Source organism: Suricata suricatta, chromosome 4 (assembly GCF_006229205.1).
Source record: "Suricata suricatta isolate VVHF042 chromosome 4, meerkat_22Aug2017_6uvM2_HiC, whole genome shotgun sequence".
Classification (NCBI taxonomy): Eukaryota; Metazoa; Chordata; class Mammalia; order Carnivora; family Herpestidae; genus Suricata; species Suricata suricatta.
In genome coordinates, this window is record NC_043703.1 from 62,123,864 (window position 1) to 62,142,045 (window position 18,182).

The following is an 18,182-nucleotide window of genomic DNA, read 5'->3' on the forward strand; positions in this document are numbered from 1 at the left end:
GCACCCCTGCCTCTTAGCAGAACTCCTGGCATGTAGCAAATACAGACTGCTGTTGAACATTCAGATACATAATGCTGCAGGGGTCTTGATTACCTTTCTAGAACACTTGATTTTGTTCACCTATACTAATATATTTTTGGCTTGAGATATAAAGGGAACATTTAATAGAATAAGAAGAGAAAGAATCACTTTGTTCTTGGGTCTGTTTGTTTTTATACACAAGCATGGGTGAAACAATGTTGCTGCTGGCAAAGCATGCAGCTTAATTACGATTTTGGATATTATTTCTTTTCAGTCAGGTGAAATGACAGAAGACCGTAAAACTCAAGGAATAGAGAAGGGCTTTGTAGAAAAAAAAAATCTATCTCTATATATTCAAACACAGGCTCTGGCACTTATTGGCAGAGGACTTTGGGGAAATACATTTTTTGAGCCTCAGAGATCCGATTTGGAAATTGACATATCAGTGGCAGGTTTACATGAAATACGGCTGTGAAGCTCCTAGTGCAGTGTCTGACTCAACAGTGGATGCTCCAATACGGTAAAGATTGGCTTTGCGATTACCATCTTGCCCTTGGCCTATGGAATGATCCTTTTGGACTTGTCTGGGTTGGGTTAGAAAAAAAGAGCAGAAGGAGTAGCAGGGACCTGAAGCCCTTCTTGTCTTATGGCATCTGCTGTCTGCTCTTGACTCAGTCCAGCCTCGCGGCAACGGATCTTTCCACCAAAGCTCACGGTTACCACTCAGTGGGATCCCACAAGGAGTGTTCATCCCCTCAGATAAAGTGTAACCTCACCCATCTCTGCCAATGCGAAAGAAAACAGCTTCCAAATGGTGTTTGAGGCAGAGCTTTAAGAATGGCTCTATTTCTCAAGCCCCTCATCCAGAAAACAGGTTAAATGGTTCATGCACTTCAAGACCCCTCCTGGGGTGCCTGGGGAGCTCAGTCGGTTAAGTGTCTGACTTCGGCTCAGGTCCTGATCTCGCTGACAGCTGGGAGCCCAGAACCTGCCTCAGATTCTGTCTGTCTGTCTGTCTCTCTGCCTCTCCCCCTGCTCCCACTCTGCCTCTCTCTCGCTCTGTCTCTTAAAAATAAATAAACATTAAAAAAATTTTTTTAAACCCATCCCAACTGAAACTTTCTGTGTGCACTTGCAAAGAATGGAGACTGGAATCAAAATGAAACAAGGGAGAAAAGCAGTGAGAGAGGACAGAGAAGTGAGGTAAAAATCTTGACAATAGGAGCAGATTTCCCATGGGAGTGCCTCCAAGGCCACAAGAAGCGGGGACAAGGGAGGTATGACAAAGAGGGGTTAACATCTCTGCTTAGCAGTCTGTTTTCTTCTGATTCTAGTTTTCCTCTTTGTACCACAGACTCTACTTTTTGAGGACACTGAATTTATTGCTTTACTCAATAAATGACCAACCCCATTTGTCTAGGAAGCTATTGCCATCTACAGTCCTGGCAGGACAGTGTGTCCTTCTTCGGTGCTCCCATAGCACCTCATTAAGTAGAAGGAAAAGGCCTCCATTTTCAGTCCTCTTTTTTCATGCAACAAAATAGGTCTGTTCTAGGGGCACCTGGGTGTTTCAGTCGGTTAAGTGTCTGACTCTTGGTTTCAATTCAGGTCATGATCTCACAGTTCATGGGTTTGAGCCCCACGTCAGGCTCCTGGTTAACAGCATGGAATTCTCTCTCTCCGTCTCTCTTCTGCCTCTTCCCCACTGGAGCTGGTTCTTTTTCTCTTTTTCTCTCAAAATAAATAAGTAAACTTTTTAAAAAAACTAAAAAGATTTAAAAAAATACGTTCTAGACAAAAATGTCGGCTTCTGAAGCCCCGTCTGACAGTTGAGCTGTCCCTGGATGGCCCCCCTCTCAGTACCAACCTGGCAACAAGACGTGCATATGACCTTTAGGAGATTAGCTCCCTTCTATTCACGGCCACCCTGGGGCTTCCAGGGATGAGGAATGGGGTGCACTTGTTCCCAGTGGGGTCCGCCCTTTGAGGCAGGCTGCCTTCCTGCACAGAGGACGCAGGAAGACGTAGTGACCAGACCTACTCTTTAGAGAATGGTCATTTCTGTTGATTACAGAGCTTGATTTCCCAGCCAGAACCAAGCTGTGCTCTTGGAACCATGTGTTCCCAGCCAGATGTTCAAAACATCTGGAGGCACGAGAGGTATTACAGAACGTCCATGTGGGTACTGGATGGTACCTCAGGCCAGGTGAGTATCTAAGTGTATGCCTTATCTTCGCAGTAGATGTAGATACTCATGTATTGAGTAAAATGCACAGTCATGTAATATCTTTACCTAAATCACAACTATGTACCTTAAAAAATATAAATGGATAGAATATTATAAGAGTATAATTATGAACATGTAAGAATTCAGGATGTATGTATGTATATACTTGTGTGTGTGTGTGTGTGTGTGTAGAAAGAGAGAGTTTATGTTAGTAAGCTTTTTTTTGTCTTAAAACATGGGAGCAAGTATTTTAAAATTTGTCACATGTAAAATTGAGAGCTTTCTATAATCATGTAAAATGCCTAAAATGGTGCAGATGTCTACAAGTATGGAGGTAAAGGTGAGTGAACGAATGTATATATAATGTGTTAACTGGGCTGTTTGCCAATAGTGAGTGAGTGATGAATTTCAATTATTATCATTATCAGTAGCTGTTATGGGAAAGCAAGGAACTGGGAGGAGTTCTTTACTTATATTAACTGGATAGTAAATAACAATTTCCAGACTAAAGTGAAGCAGGGTTGGTTATTTCCTCTTCTTGCTCCCATAACCCTTTGTTCATACTTTATTGCATCACATCACATTCTATTGCAATCGCTTATTGGTAGGGCTCTCTTTCCCATTAGACCAAAGGCTCTTTGATAGAAAGAATTCTATCATATCATCTTTGCATCCCTAACACATAGCACTGTACCCAGAACATGTATGAGGTGAACACATTTTGAATGCATGCAAAATAAAATCTCATAACATGACCTAGAACTAATACACAGAGGGGGAGTTGAGAGCCATAATAGTTTCGAGGGCTGGCAAATTTCTATGTGAAGAGTTACAAGGGAGTGAGAAAGAAACAATCAAAATTTTGAAATGGTAAGGAAAGTGACCCTTTAATGGCGGGAAGGAAGAGCTCTCTAATCTCTTAAAATGAAATGTAACAATGTTACTCGTCATACTGGAAATAACAACAGTAGTATTGTGCTTCATGTTTTTTATAGAATTCTCTCACAAGAAAGATGCAACATGAGAATCATTAATTTTTCTTATTTTGTGCATTAAGAAACTAAATCTTAATAAAAGGTGATTGATTTGATTAAGGTCAGAAAACTAGAAATGGTAGAATTGGGAATCAAACTCAGATCTTGTAACTTTAAGACCAATGGTCTTCAATAAGACATGGAATACACCAGGCATCATAGGAATGATCATGGCCTGGAATGAGTAGAGCTGAACATCACCTAGAAAATTCGATAACAACTTTGAAGACCATTACATTAAGTGATATTATGGCAAAGTTGTGTGTGTGTGTGTGTGTGTGTGTGTGTGTTTTGTGTGTATGTATATTGACATTCTACTTCTCAGATCTACTATGGGTATAGAGTATAGAGTGTTACCCTAGGCTGATAAATAGGAAGGCACAAATGAGTTCAAGTGACTTATTCCTTAAGGTGAACAATGGCATTATACCAACTGGCAAATAAAATAACAAGAAAGTGCTTCAGAGGTGCCCGCTGGCTTAGAAGGTAGAACATGTGACTCTTGATTTCAAGCCTGTGAGTTCAAGCCTAGAGCTTACTTTAAAAACAAAATAAAACAGGGGCGCCTGGGTGGCTCAGTCAGTTAAGCCTCTGGCTTCGGCTCAGGTCATATCTCACGTTCCTGGGTTCGAGCCCCGCGTCAGGCTCTGTGCGGACAGCACAGCTAGCTCAGCCTGGAGCCTGCTTCCGGTTCTGTGTCTCCTCTCTCTGCCCCTCCCCCTCTCATGCTCTGTCTCTCTCTGTATCAAAAATAAATAAAACATTAAAAAAATAAAAAAATAAAACAATAAAGAAATAAATGGCTTCAAACAAACTCTAAATGACGGGCCAGTTTATACATATTAAAGCTGCCAGGGGCTGGTTCCAAAGAGAGAAGCTTTATTATGCTACCACTTACTCAAATCTTAAGACTAGAAGAAAATTTAATTATTCATTCTTAGATAACACTGATAAAACTAAATGTAATTGAATGCCAACTGTTCTTTAAAGGAATGAGAGGCAGAATTGAACTTCCTATTTAACTAAAGAAGAGATGTTACTTAAACAAACAGACCCAGAGCCCAGTTCTCTTATGCTCTCTCTCTAATTAGGTTCAGTCTTTAACCCAGAGATTTCCACACGTCTCTACTTCAGGTACTCTGTAGATTGTATCTTCACAGAAAATTTGAGTTTTCTGACTGACAAAATAAAGTAGGCTGGCTGTTGAAAAGAAAGTCATGACTGGCTTCTGACAGCATTTCAGCTTTAGAAGAGTCTCTCCAACCTTTGTATAAATGCCAGACCTCAAAAAGCCATTCAACCATTTTCTTTCTTTCTTTCATTTTCTTCTTATTTTTTCCCCCTTTCCTGACGGCACTGAGACACGCCAGCACTTAGAACTATGGCAACAGGGAGGGAATAGGTCAAATTACACACGAAAGCACTTTTACCAACATCAGCCAAAGGTGTGCGCTGGCTGACAAAGAGCATAGCATAATAGAAATTAAGAGCAGTGATTCAAGACACGATTCACCAAAGAGTGGGGATAGGTCAGGCAGGTTTTATGTAACAATGTGGAAGAGCACAGCCAAATGAAAGTTGTTGGCTGATGAAAATTTGAGCACTTGAACAATCAAGTGTAACATGGGGAATAAATTAATCCAAAATGGGCCGATTATTAAACTATTTGCTTAAAGGACATTTTAAAAGACATTTAAATGACTTTAAAATGTAATGAATTAATTCAAGAAAAATGAGATGAGCAATGTTGATTCTAAGGAATAGAATTACAGTAAGAGAAAGAACATGCTGATAATTCATATGTGCTTACGTAGTTCGTTTACTTGAAATGATACAGCTTCCCTTATTAGTTTTTGGCTTCCCTCTCCCATCAGCATACCTGAGAATATTGCACTATTAATGTAGAACATTCTCCCCACGGAAAGTCCAAACGCTGAATTTAAAACTTCCTTTATAAGGCATTCTGTCACTCAAAACCCAACAGCAACAAGACAAACAAGTTGATCGCTCTCACCATCTCCGGGATCAACAATCTCCACAGTGGTCACTGCAGGGGGTTCCAGAGCTGCCAGCACGGGCTCTGAGAGAACCACCTGGAAGGTCTCGGACTGCTCGTGCTCTCCATCGCTCATGATCCGCACTCTCCAGGTGGCCCTGGTCTGGCCTGGGTTGAACTGCACTTGTTTCTGTGCTTTGCCCTTGAAGTCTTTGTCTTTTTCTGCAGTCCCATCTCTGGTGCCAATACCTTCACAAAAACAGGGTACCATTTTCTTAATTTCATTTTCATTTGGATCATTAAAGTTTGCCTTGTTGTTAATTTTTTGTGTTATTTTATCCTGTGTGCCACTACGTCCAGCTTTGATTCCATGAGATGGACAATGGGGGTACAGGCGCCACAGTAAAAGCGTTCTCCTGTAGGTACTGGGGGTTCATGATTCTGTTCTATTCAGACCTCGTGATGGTTCTGCTATATATTCTTTGAGCCGTTTGTGTTAGAACCCTAAGTTAGAGCAAGACTCAGTAAGTTAATATTCATGTTGCAAATATTCTTATCTCTACAAGTTCATTCAGTCTAAAATATCTTAATTTTTTTATTGTTTTTAATGGGTTTTTTTTTTGAGAGAGACAGAGAGAGAGAGACAGAGAGAGAGAGAGGAGTGGGGGAGAGACAAAAAGAAAGACACAGAATCTGAAGCAGGCTGCAAGCTCTGAGCTGTCAGCACAGAGCCTGACGTGGGGCTCGGACCCACGGACTGTGAGATCATGACCTGAGCTGAAGTCAGATGCTTAACTGACTGAGCCACCCAGGTGACCCCAAAAAGCTCTTCACTTTTACTTTTGCATGTGTTATACTGCATGTGTCATATTCTAAAAACATGAGAAAAATTCTCTAACTAGGAAATAAGGAACTCTGAGTCAAGAATTCTTTGATAATCAAAGTTGTAAATGGGGCAATAATAAAAAAAGATTACAATATTCTCTCCACATTTACTGGAACTAAGATCCTTAAAAGAATCTCATTCAGTGATTGTCAACATGAGCACATCCAGGTTTGTGTGTGTGTGTGTGTGTGTGTGTGTGTGTGTGTGTAACACTTCAGAATTCCATGAAACCATGTGAACATAATTGGAGAGCTAAATATATGTGATTATTATGAGCAGTATGTTTGGCGCACACTGATGGTCCACTCAAGGTCAACTGCAGTTCGCTGTGGAGGTTAAAGGATCTGAGTCTCTCACTACATGACAAGATGATCTTCATCACTACTATACCATGTACTCAAGTCATAGATTATTTATAAACAATCAACAGTCAATAAATCCAGTGTCCTCAAGAACTTATACAATTGCGGTAGTACTTGAACTACTTTGTCCGCGTACTACTACATCCTTAAGTACTGAATCAGAACCCCTTAGTCAGTCATGCTAATAGAATAATTTTCAAATGGGGCGCCTGGGTGGCTCAGTCGGTTAAGCACCCGACTTCAGCTTAGGTCATGATCTCATGGTCCGTGGGTTCAAGCCCCACATCAGGCTCTGTGCTGACAGCTCAGAGCCTGGAGCCTGCTTCAGATTCTGTGTCTCCTTCTCCTTCTGCCCCTCCCCTGCTCATGCTCTGTCACTCTCTGTCTCTCAAAAATAAACATTAAGAAATAATAAAAAATTTTTTAAATAAAGATTAAAATTGTTTTAATTTAAAGAAGAATAATTTTCAAATATATTCCTTTAAACATTGGCATTTTTGAGAAATGTCGGTAGGGAAGACTGATTTAAAAAAAGGAAAATAAAATCTTGTGACTATCAGAATTAAGCCTAAAATTAAAGTGCTTGTAACATTTGTCATTTAATTGAAAAAATTACCTTATTTTTAAATAATGGTGCTTATGTCAGATTAATGTGAAATTTATTTCTTCATCTGTTAGTTTCATCTCAAAGTGAAGATGAAAATAAATATTTCATTAAAATATTTTTGTCTTGGGGTACCTGGGTAGCTCAGTCAATTAAGTGTCTTGACTTTGGCTCAGGTCATGATACCAGAGTTCATAGGTTCGAACCCCACATCAGACTCTGTACTGACAGCTCAGAGCCTGAAACCTGCTTCAGATTCTGCATCTCTCTGACCCTCCCCTGCTATGTTTTTCTTTGTCTTTCAGAGATAAATAAGTGTTAAAAATTTTTTTAAATAAAATATTTTTGTCTTATAGCTCTCAGAAACAACTGAGATAAAAATATTGTATTTTTTTCAGTAGGAGGTAAAACATGAGTATTCAATATCAGAAGGAAAAAGGGCACAGATCAGGGATTCCACACTACATATCTTGCTGAAAGTTGCAGACTTCCTGTTAGCACTTTGGTTCCTAATGCACACAGACAGGTTTCAACACCTCTTGGGTCCACCACGATTCACTGCCAAGGTGATGGTCGATGAGAGGAATCATTCTCTCTGAGGTTACAGCACACTTGCTGCTCATTGACTCCTCCCTCCCTAATAGCATGGGCCAGGAAAAGAATTTGTTAGTTGGTCCCTGATAACTACCGCCCACTTTTCTGTTTTGTTTTGTTTCACCAACAATGCGTTATTTTCCTAGAGATTCAAAAGGCAGCTTAAAAACAAAAAGGAATGAGTTTGGGAGTGCTCAGTCAGTTAAATATCTGACTCTTGGACTCTTGATTTTAGCTCAGGTCATGATCTCACTATTCCTGGGTTCAAGCCCTGTATCGACCTCCACACTGATAGATTAAGATTCTCTCTCTCCTTCTCTCTGTCCCTCCCCCATGTGCATGTGCATTCTCTCTCTCTCAAAAATAAATAAACAAACAATATTTAATAAAAGGAATGAGTATAATATAAGGAACTTCCACTAGTTCCAAGTAGTCATCCTTACTCAGGGATAATCAAGTTATCCAACCAATAAAATTCATATTGTTATACCAAATTTCATGGTTGCTGCTAAAAACACATAAAATTTTTTTAGATGGACTTTATAAAATATTCCCAACTGGATGTAAATTATAAATAGGCATTATTGTTGATTCATCAAACAGAGGAAAGGACTTCTATTTTGTGAAAAAAGATTGTTTTCTTAAACTGTCGGTATGCCTCTTAAACATGAGGTCAAACTAAGAAGGACATGTCATATTTTTAGAGGGTAAAATAAGACTTAGATGGAATACTAAACTTGCCTTGGGTGCAAAATAAAGATTTCCTTTTTCTAACTAGCACACAGTACTTACTTTGAGTGCAGTGCTCGTGCATCCTGTTACAGGATACGCTCACTTGGGATCCATGGACCAGCAGCATAAGCACCATCTGACAGCTTGTCAGAAATGCAGAATTCCAGGCCCTGCCCCAGACCCACTGAATCAGAATCAACATTTTAGCAAGATCCCAGTAAATCTCAGATGCATTAAAACCTGAGAACAGGCGGACACATGCTAAATACTTCATATGTCCACAGGGCTCTTTACATTGGTGCCCATTAAAAAAAATTTTTTTTTAATGTTTATTTTTGAGAAAGAGAGAGACAGAGACAGAGCATGAGTGGGGAAGGGGCAGAGAGAGAGGGAGACACTGGATCCCAAGCAGGCTCCAGGTTCCGAGCTGTTAGCATAGAGCCCAATGCGGGGCTTGAACTCCAGAACCACGAGATCATGACTTGAGCCTAAGTCAGACACTTAACCAAGTGAGCTACGCAGGCACCCCACAGGTGCCCATTTTAATAAAGGATGAAGAAATGGTGTATAGACTGTGGATGACACAGATGAGTCCACATTTTCATCTAATATGGTATGAGACAGCAAAGTACACATAATGTTCAAAACATGCTCTTAATTGGAAATGCAAATATTTGTCTGGGAAACCACACCTATTATAAATAACATTATTAGGTGGGGCAAAAAGAATTCTAGAAATAAAAAAGCTTCTAAAGTGGGCTTAAATTTATGCTTTTACTTTTAATTCAAAGAGAATTAATTATTAAACAAACCATATTCCTTTGATTTACTAAGCGAAACCACAATTGCAGCTTTTCCTCCGGTGTGGAAAAATGGCATGGAGGTTAAGCAAGGCACTTTTGGAATGAAAGAACAGATTATATCCTACCTTGGCCCCGTAGAGGCCATGGGACCACAGGCAGGTTATGAACTTCCTGTGTTAAGGAGGATTTCAGAAGCACTATGGTGTGGTAGTTGAGAAGGTTGGCCCTGGGGCCAAATCTCAGCTCTGCTCCTCCGTAGCTTTGGGCATATGACAACCTTTCTGTTTCCTTGCCTGCATCATGGCGGATATAATGACTCTGCCCTCATGGGGCTGACTAGTTAGGTATTGGGAACTGGGGCCAGCACAGAATAAGAACTTGATACATTGTAGCGATCATTATTGTCACTTCATAGTCCATTATGTAACACAGTGGCCGCTACTGAATAAGCATTCAAGGAAACGAGGTTGAGTTAGTACGTTTTGAGTAAAGTACGTTGCAAGGTGAAGACAAAGGTAAAGTACTTAATGTGCTTAATGAAGTATCTTGTATTTAGTAAATGCTCAAGAGCTGGTAGCAAGAAGGTCTTTGAAATTCAAGTACATTTATGAAATGCAAATACATACTTAATGTATTAATGGATTATATCAGTTATAAAAGTAATAATCATTTGAGAAAACACCTGTATAAATTTTATATAATTCATGATTTACCAACTATGCTCCTGAAGTGAAGTGATTGTCTGCCTGTAGAGATCTCACACAAACTATCTAATTCTAAAAGCTTGTAAGTGACAGCGGGAGGTTTCAGGAAACAGTAACATGAAACACATTCATTGTAGAGCTTCTGGGAGGCTCCCCTCCTCTTTAATCTGACTTCCATTCTCTCTCCCAGCTTGAATTCTATTACTATCTTCAGTGATTGATGGGTGTGGGCCACACACGGAAGTCTTTCCAACTTCCGATCTCCCCAGGTTACTAAGTAACATGTGCGGTTAACCAAGTGGACCTAAAGAACCTTCGCGCAGTGGATGGTGCTCATCTCCACAGGCAGGAAAGAATTGTTCCCCCAAAAAATAATGCGAGGAGGAAAAGAGAGCTCTTGTTTGACATTTTAGGATTCAGCTTTAAAAAAGAAAACGAAGAGAAAAATCTGAAAAGATAGTTTTAAAAATATCTTTCAACTATGAACTTTCCCATTACTTTCTGTGGACTTGGTCTGACTAATTAAACCAACCCACCAGGAATTCTGGCAAAATGCAAATCGATGAAGGCATCCTTAAGAATTGCTGAGGTTCTCTGTTTTGTAGTTATTATTTCCCGCATTCTTTCAAGCACAAAGTCCAGTTAAGGCTAATCTCTCACGGATAGTAAGTGAGAAAGGATCAGATTTCTGATCTGCAGAGCACATGTGTGTGTGCAAAGAAAACATGCTTCCAAAGAAAAAGAGCAATAAGAGTATTCACTATGATTTAGGTTAGACACAGAGAGTGTAAATGACAGCCAGGAGGAGGTGTGTGCAAATCAAGATGACAGGAGAGCTTCAGATGGTCCGCAGGTGGACCAGCTCTACCCCACCTCCCACCCCCGGAGCCAGTAACCTTATGGGGTCAGCAGAGCATGGTGTGAAAACCCCTCTTCCATGCATAAAAAACACTTAAAATTTTTTAAATGTTTATTTACTTTTGAGAGACACACAGAGAGAGTGTATGCACAGGGGAGGGGCAGAGAGAGGGAGACTGAGGATCCAAGGCAGGCTCCGTGCTGATAGCAGAGAGCCGGATGGAGGGCTCAAACTCATGACCCATGAGATCATGACCTGAGCCGAAGCCGGACACTCAACCGACTGAGCCACTCAAGGTCCCCAAAAGCAAAAAGCACTTTATAAATAAGGACTGGGGCACCTGGATGAGCTCAGTTGGTTGAATGTCTAACTTCAGCTCAGGTCATGATCTCACAGTCTATGAGTTTGAGCCCTGCATTGGGCTCTGTGCTGATAGCTCAGAGCTTGGAGCCGGCCTTGGATTCTGTGTCTCCCTCTCTCTCTGTTCCTCCCCTGCTCATGCTCTGTCTGTCTCTCTCTCTATAAATAAACACTAAAAAATAAAAATAAAAATAAGCAGTAATTAATACCCAGCATCCAAATCCCAGGGGGAGCGGGGGTTGGGGGGGGAGGGGGGAGATTGTGGTGGCAAAGGTGTTGTATGTGGTGTGTGTGTGTGTGTGTGTGTGTGTGTGTGTGTGTAGGGATCTACCCTTTAATGCTTTTCGAATTTCATGGGCCAGTAAAATTTCAAGCAGTTGTTTTGAGACAAACACAGGATTAGCAAGCTTTTATTTTTTTTTATTCCCAACATTTCCCTAGTTTGCTATCTTAGCTGATATTCTCACTCAGTGCAAGCTCTTTTCCCTCATGAAAATTCTATCAGCCTAGATGTTACATGTTAGCTTGAATTGGACTTGTAAAAAGGCTCTGTTCTTTGCTTCTGACTTTCAGTTTTATTTAAAAGGGCAAAGCAACAGAAAATGATTAGTGTTTAACACCTTAGCATTGGTTCTAAAGAAAGGTCACAATGTATATTTTTTATGTAGAGCTTTTTATGTAGTGTTGGGTTCTTGAAACTTTTTGTTTCTACCAGAGCGTTCAAATGCAACAGTCAATTACATGTCAATGTCTAATCCGTTACTGAATAGTTTTTCATCTATTATTAAAGTTGCCTCCATACATGTTTTACACTGACATTTCTGCAGATTTTTATCTTATGGTTAGATTACAGATTCCCCTAAACCTCTTTTAAGGTCTAGTGACATCTAAAATTTTTTACCTTATAAGCGATTACTGCCATTTTTTGTAAAGTTATTTATATCAGGGAAAGATCATATGTGGGTAGAAGATTTGAAGAGGTACATAGATTCTGTTACACATTTCCTACTTTTGCAGGCTTTTGTCTTTATGATTTAACTTTGACACAAAACTCGGCATGTTTCTTTAGCAATTAAAGAACCTTTAAATGTCAACATCTTCTTAAACTTTCAAACTAGAGCAGTAAAGTAAACATATTTTAATCATTGTAAAATTATGGACGTTTGCTAGGAAAAAAGAGGGATTTTGAGACAGAAAAGTAAATTAAACTTACTTATAAATGAAGTCTCTCCCAAGTAACCTCTGCGTTTAAGAACGACATCTAGAAATTTGGAATCCTCATTGATCAGGTAATATTCCTTTTCAAAGGAGATCCATGCCCAATTCAGACGAAAATGCTGCTTGGTTAATTTGTTTCCACCTAGAAAACAAAAATTTTAAAGCCCCAAATTAGTGCTTTCTTGAATGAATGGCCTTAAAAATTCCGCAGAGGACTTGAATGATATACAACATTAAGCATCATTAGAGCGACTTGGTCTGACTCCAGAATACATACCTGGAGAACAGCTTACTGTTCAGAGACTTTTGTACAGAAATACATAGCTGACATGTTTCACAGAATACCTTGACCTTTAGAAGGCAAAGTGGGTAATGGGAAAGAACTACACAACTACCAGAAGCAATTTCTTTTGAACATAAACTCAAATATCCAAGCTGCAGGATGGCCCACTTTCCACAAGGTGCCGCTGGAGAGCAAGTTTTCTTCTCTAAAGAGGGCTGCAAAGCTCACTTGGATGTTAAACACACACACACAACTTCACAAATACCTTTTTCTGGTTCACCGAGCAATTGGATGGAAGGCTTTAATTATAACCACTTAAGAAAAAACAAATATCCCTTCTTCGCCTCCCTTCCCCACTATACTCCATTCCATTCCTTCGAGCAAACAGACAGCTCTTTTCATTGAGTCCATTCTGTTCTCAAGATAAGGCTCTCTCCTGCCACCTCCCCACCAAAATGGAGCTGGCTGCTATCAGGAGAAAACAAACCGTGTGTGATCTTTCTAATGTGAAAGCTGCTAGGTGAGGAAAATGAAGGGAGAAATGGTTATCAGCTGATCGCTCTGCAGTATCCTCCACTTCCTTTGATCTACACCAATTATTTCAGAGCAAAGTGAGGTTTATAAACAAAGGCATGGATAATTTCTTTTAAGTCTTTCTGGAAAAGGGTGGAAAAAAGCCCAAGTAACAAACACAGCTAGAGGCACCGGTTTAATTCTAGTTTCTTCTTTTCTGAGTTGACATAGAGAGAGCTACTCTAGGGAAAGAGAAATGAGACAGGCAATCATCATAATGTTAATAGACTGAGGGAAAAAATCTGCATAAGGGACACAGAGTGATTGAACACGCACGGGGAAAATGTTCATCTATGCCAGACATTTTTAAGAAGAAAAGTTGTAGTAACTTTGAGTTATCAATCAACATGTCCTGAGGACGAAAGAGAAAATACCCAGCTCAGCGAAGACTGTATAGGGAAATTGCTTTTGTTGTTTATCGTTGTTTGAATTGTAAATTAGCACCAGCCTTTCAGGCAGCTGCAGGGCAATGCAGACAAGAGATAAAAGATGTTGGTACCAGGTGATCTTGGAAGCCCTTCTGTGAATTTGTGCTTCAAGAGAAGCAAAAATATATTTGTAAGGAGTTCTTCATTCCAATATTTTCTTTAATAGGCTCCCGAACCAAAAAAACTTCTGAGTTTTTGTGGTGCATCAAATCGATGAGATACGATTCGGCCATTAAACAATACGTGTGAAATTCTTGTTGGAATTCTTAAAACACCCAAACATGCTGAAACACGAGGCACTGATGCTGTGAATGTCGTAGCTGTGTAAACTGAGGCATTACAAATGTGGTGCTCCTTGGTGTGCTGACTTGGCGGGATTATGGACCTTTCCATGTGTTGGTTAATTTTTTTAACATAAAAAGATCAGAGGGCAGGAAGTTCATGCCACATTCTGTCCGTAGGAACGTGTTACGCCTACCTTCTATCCACGGTGCTGTTCTTGAGAGGAGAGGCCAGGGCTGAGGCCTCGCGTGTCAGGCCGACTTCATTTCTCATCTGCTGTCTGACTTGCAGCAAATTTCTTCCCTAGACTTGTTTCTTCATTTGGGAGTCAAGGGAAGGTAATACTAACTCACGCCTGCGTCCAGGGGGAGAACGAGGGAGATGGCCCGCGCAGGCGCCCAGCACACAGCGGCCCATCGGGGGCATCATTCGGCCAGGTTAGCTCGCGCCCCTGCCACACCGCGCATGCTCTCACCCGGCCCACGCGGCCCTGCCGGACCCCCGGTAATCCACGCACTTGAGCGCGTCTCCCCTTTGCCTGGTTTCCGCCAGCGGCCGCAGGCACCACGGCTGGCCACCCTTGCGGATTTTCAGTTTCTCTTGACCTACCCTGTCTGACCCTGATGCTCTTTACTCAGCTCACTCCCAGATCCAGCCTAGAACCCGCTGCTCCACGGATTTGCCAGCCTCCCCACTCCTCCTGTCCCCTCTGGCCTCAAATGATGGCCCGTCATTTCTTCCGCTCACATTCTCCACTCCTCACCTCCTTCACGGAGCCTCCCCTGTGCGCACTCCAGCCCTCTTACCTGGCTGTGATTCACTCACAGATTCCTCTGCGGTTTTGCACGTGAGCAGACATCCCCTCATATCACTGAACTGTACATATTTAATCATTGTGCTCCTTTGTACGGATTTTAGTCAGGGACTCAGAGTGCCGTTCATTCTTTTACTATTGCCAACCCTTGGTTTTACTGCCTTTAAAGGTATTTAAAGATATTTTTTAAGTTCTTGTGTTTATGTTCTGTGACTTGGAACATTTCTTGTAGAATGTAATAGATACGGAAGACGAGTAACGTTTAATCACTAGCACTAACACATAAGGCATCTCTGATTTTTCAACTAATTTTTACAGCAGAACATCTTTGTGCCACACTTCTCTCTTCCTTTTCATTTACACACCCCGGATTTTATTCCAAACTTCCTGTCATGCTCTACCAAGGCATTCCTTCTCCGTCTAACACCTCCAGCCTTCTATACAGAAAAATCCAGGCACATCCAACTTTTCAGCGCTTGCTGAACAAGGGGGGTGGGGGGTTTATGTGTGCCCTGTCTTCTGCTCAGAGTATCTTTACTTTTCCTGTAGCTGGGTTAGTATGCTGTGTATATTTCTACCTCTCCACTCAGAGTAATTGTAATTCTTTTTCTTTTTAAATTGATTCATTTATTTTGAAAGAGACAGTCGGGGAGGGGCAGGGAGAGAGGGAGAGAGAGACAATCCCAAGCAGGCTCCATTCTGTCAGCATGTAGCCTGATGCAGGGCTCAAACCCACAAAACCTTTTTTTTTCTCCAATGTTTTTAATGTTTATTTATTTTTGAGAGAGAGAGAGAGAGAGAGAGAGAGAGAGAGAGAGAGAGAGAGAGACAGAGAGCGCACATGCGGGGGAAGGTCAGAGGGAGGGAGATACAGAATCAGAAGCAGGCTCCAGACTCTGTCTGAGCTGTCAGCACAGAGCCGGACACAGGGCTCAAACTCATGAACAGCAAGATCATGACCTGAGCTGAAGTCGGAAACTTAACCAACTGAGCCACCCAGGTGCCCGCAGAGTAATTGTAATTCTTTATCTGCGTGCCTGTGTGTGCTTCTTCTAACTGCCTGACCTCCTCAGGACTGGTGCTGGTCAAATTCATCCTAGTCTCCAAGTTCAAAGTAGTGTCTGAATCACAATGAGGATTGAAAAAATCTGTGTCATACTATGATTTTAGGAGTAATTTGTGACTCCTGCTTGTATTACTCCATTTTTATTCAGAACAGTTTTCAGCTTCCACAAAGCACAAAGTACTTCAGTTTCGACTTGTGACTAATAACACCTGACCTACTTAGTATTTCTTCTGCTCAACAAATGAATTTTAGTTGACAGTTCTGAATATTTTATTCCTGTCTCTCTCCCCTATATCCAAGAGATCACTAAGCACAGTTTCTCTATTTCTCTAAATTTAGACACTGTTTAGCTAATTGTGAGATCTGATTCTAATCCTCTCTTTAAATATTCCAGAAAACATCCCTCTTCTAAATATTCCGTGTTTTAAGAACATTGAGTCAAGGAGGCCTTCCCTTGACACTGTATACAACAGCAAGCCCAAGTGCAAACCGCAGCGTGCTCGAGGCCCTTTCTTCTGATTAATTTTTCTCCACAGTGCTTTCCATAACCTCAGATCCTATATATGTTTACATTTATGTCAGTTCACTTGGTCTCTCCCTGTGGCAACACATGATCCAGGTGGGCAGGGAGTTCATTTTGCCTGTTTCAGAAACACCTCCTAAATGAGTTAAGACACACGGACGTCTCTGTTGAAAGAAATTCAGTTGTGCTTCGTTTCTCAGGCAATATAAACGTCCTACATAAATGTAACATAACTCTTTCAGGATTGAGTCTTTTTCTCACATGTAAATAAAAAGGAATTGTTCTTAATAATGCCCTTTCTAAAACGCCCTCCATACTTCTATTCTTAAACACGGTGTAAAGGCTTTAAATGATTACCTACGAATGTAAATCACTGGGATTCGTGTTTACCTCAATGACACCTGCAGCGGTTAAGGATGACTCTAGGCCTGTTTAACCCCTTCCATTCCATTATGAAATAGCTTGGACGATCTTAGAAATAGCTCACTTCATCCCTACTAACAAATTTATAAAACTTATTATTGGGTTGGAGCTTATGTTCCGGAAAGACGAAGGTGCCAGGTTACTGGTTAATCAAGGGTTTCAGGTGACACACAGCTGAACAAGTTTGCCAGGATTTCATATGTCTGCGGCTTTGAGATTTTATTTGAAATAAATTTCAGGAACAGTACCGAGAGACTTGGCGCTGTGAAGACAGTGATGTGCTCTAGAGGCTTAGCTTTCGCTCTAAAGCTGGGCTTTCTGAGTAGATATTTTGCTGGACAATAGGAAGTCAAGTGCATAAAGCTTAGTGCTGAATAAATGAAATCTACATAACCTCTGATTTTTAGACATATGAATCCTACTGCGTTTTGCAATTTGTAAAATCTTAGATGCTACTTCTCATGCAGGAGAGGCACAGGGATCTGAGGAACTAAGCTGCAGTTTCTTGTAATTCTTTTTATGAAAACTGACTTGCACAACTGAACTCTGTATTTTATCTAGGGAATGAAAAGACCCAACATACATTCATTTATCACACGCCACATGAACTCCTCCAGCAGCTCACTATACGGGAGAGAAATGTTAAGTCTTTTAATACCAAAAGCTGCAGCTTACTGAATGTGACATTTTAGGTGAAATTAACTTAGGAAACTCACAAGTTTTCACTTCAATTTCACTTATTACTTTATTATTTAATTTCACCTTTATTATTACTTATTATTTATTATTTTGCTACTTATTTCAGTTTCTAAAGCAGACTCTATCCTCTGTGATGCACAAAGAATGAGTCTCAGCATCTCACTGGAGACAAGCTAAAGTCCCTCACTGTGTCATAAATCCATACACCAGGTGCCTGACAGCTGATAACCACACTCCCACGGGCTTTGTCCCCAAGCCCTGACACTAAAGCCATTAAGGGTTTGATGAAAAGACCTCTTTTGAACTTTTCCAGCTGGTCTTTAGGATTCTTCATTTTCTTTTTCAATGGGAACACAGCGGGTTTTTTTTTTTTTTTTTTTTTAGAATAACAAAGAATCGCAACCTTCAATTAGCCCTCCCTAAGAACACAGAGCTGCTTGGTTTCTCTAAAGACAAAGTACACATCTTCAATACAAGACTAGTGTCACATCTCTGACTTGTCTTGATCAGGGTAATTTCTAGGGCCCCATTTAGCTTTGATGATTATTTTCCAATCATGTTTTAACAAATATTTTCCTTGGACAAAAGTTAGTTACTGATAGAACATAATTCTACTGGTTAGATTTTTATAGCTTGCTGAAATTTCATTTGGCCTCCATAAGGTTCAGACTGAAAGCTGAACTGGAAATCA

General features: G+C 40.6%; 1 protein-coding gene across 1 annotated transcript in view; it reads right to left on the reverse strand.

Moving 5' to 3' along the window:
• Window positions 1-18,182, reverse strand: part of FREM2 (FRAS1 related extracellular matrix 2) — a 155,466-nt gene that overhangs the window by 71,051 nt on the left and 66,233 nt on the right. The window contains exons 3-4 of the mRNA XM_029936841.1: window positions 12,396-12,542; window positions 5,297-5,527 (exon numbers count right to left, since the gene is read on the reverse strand). Coding sequence (XP_029792701.1) covers window positions 5,297-5,527; window positions 12,396-12,542 — 378 coding nt within the window. The remainder of the gene's footprint in view (window positions 1-5,296; window positions 5,528-12,395; window positions 12,543-18,182) is intronic.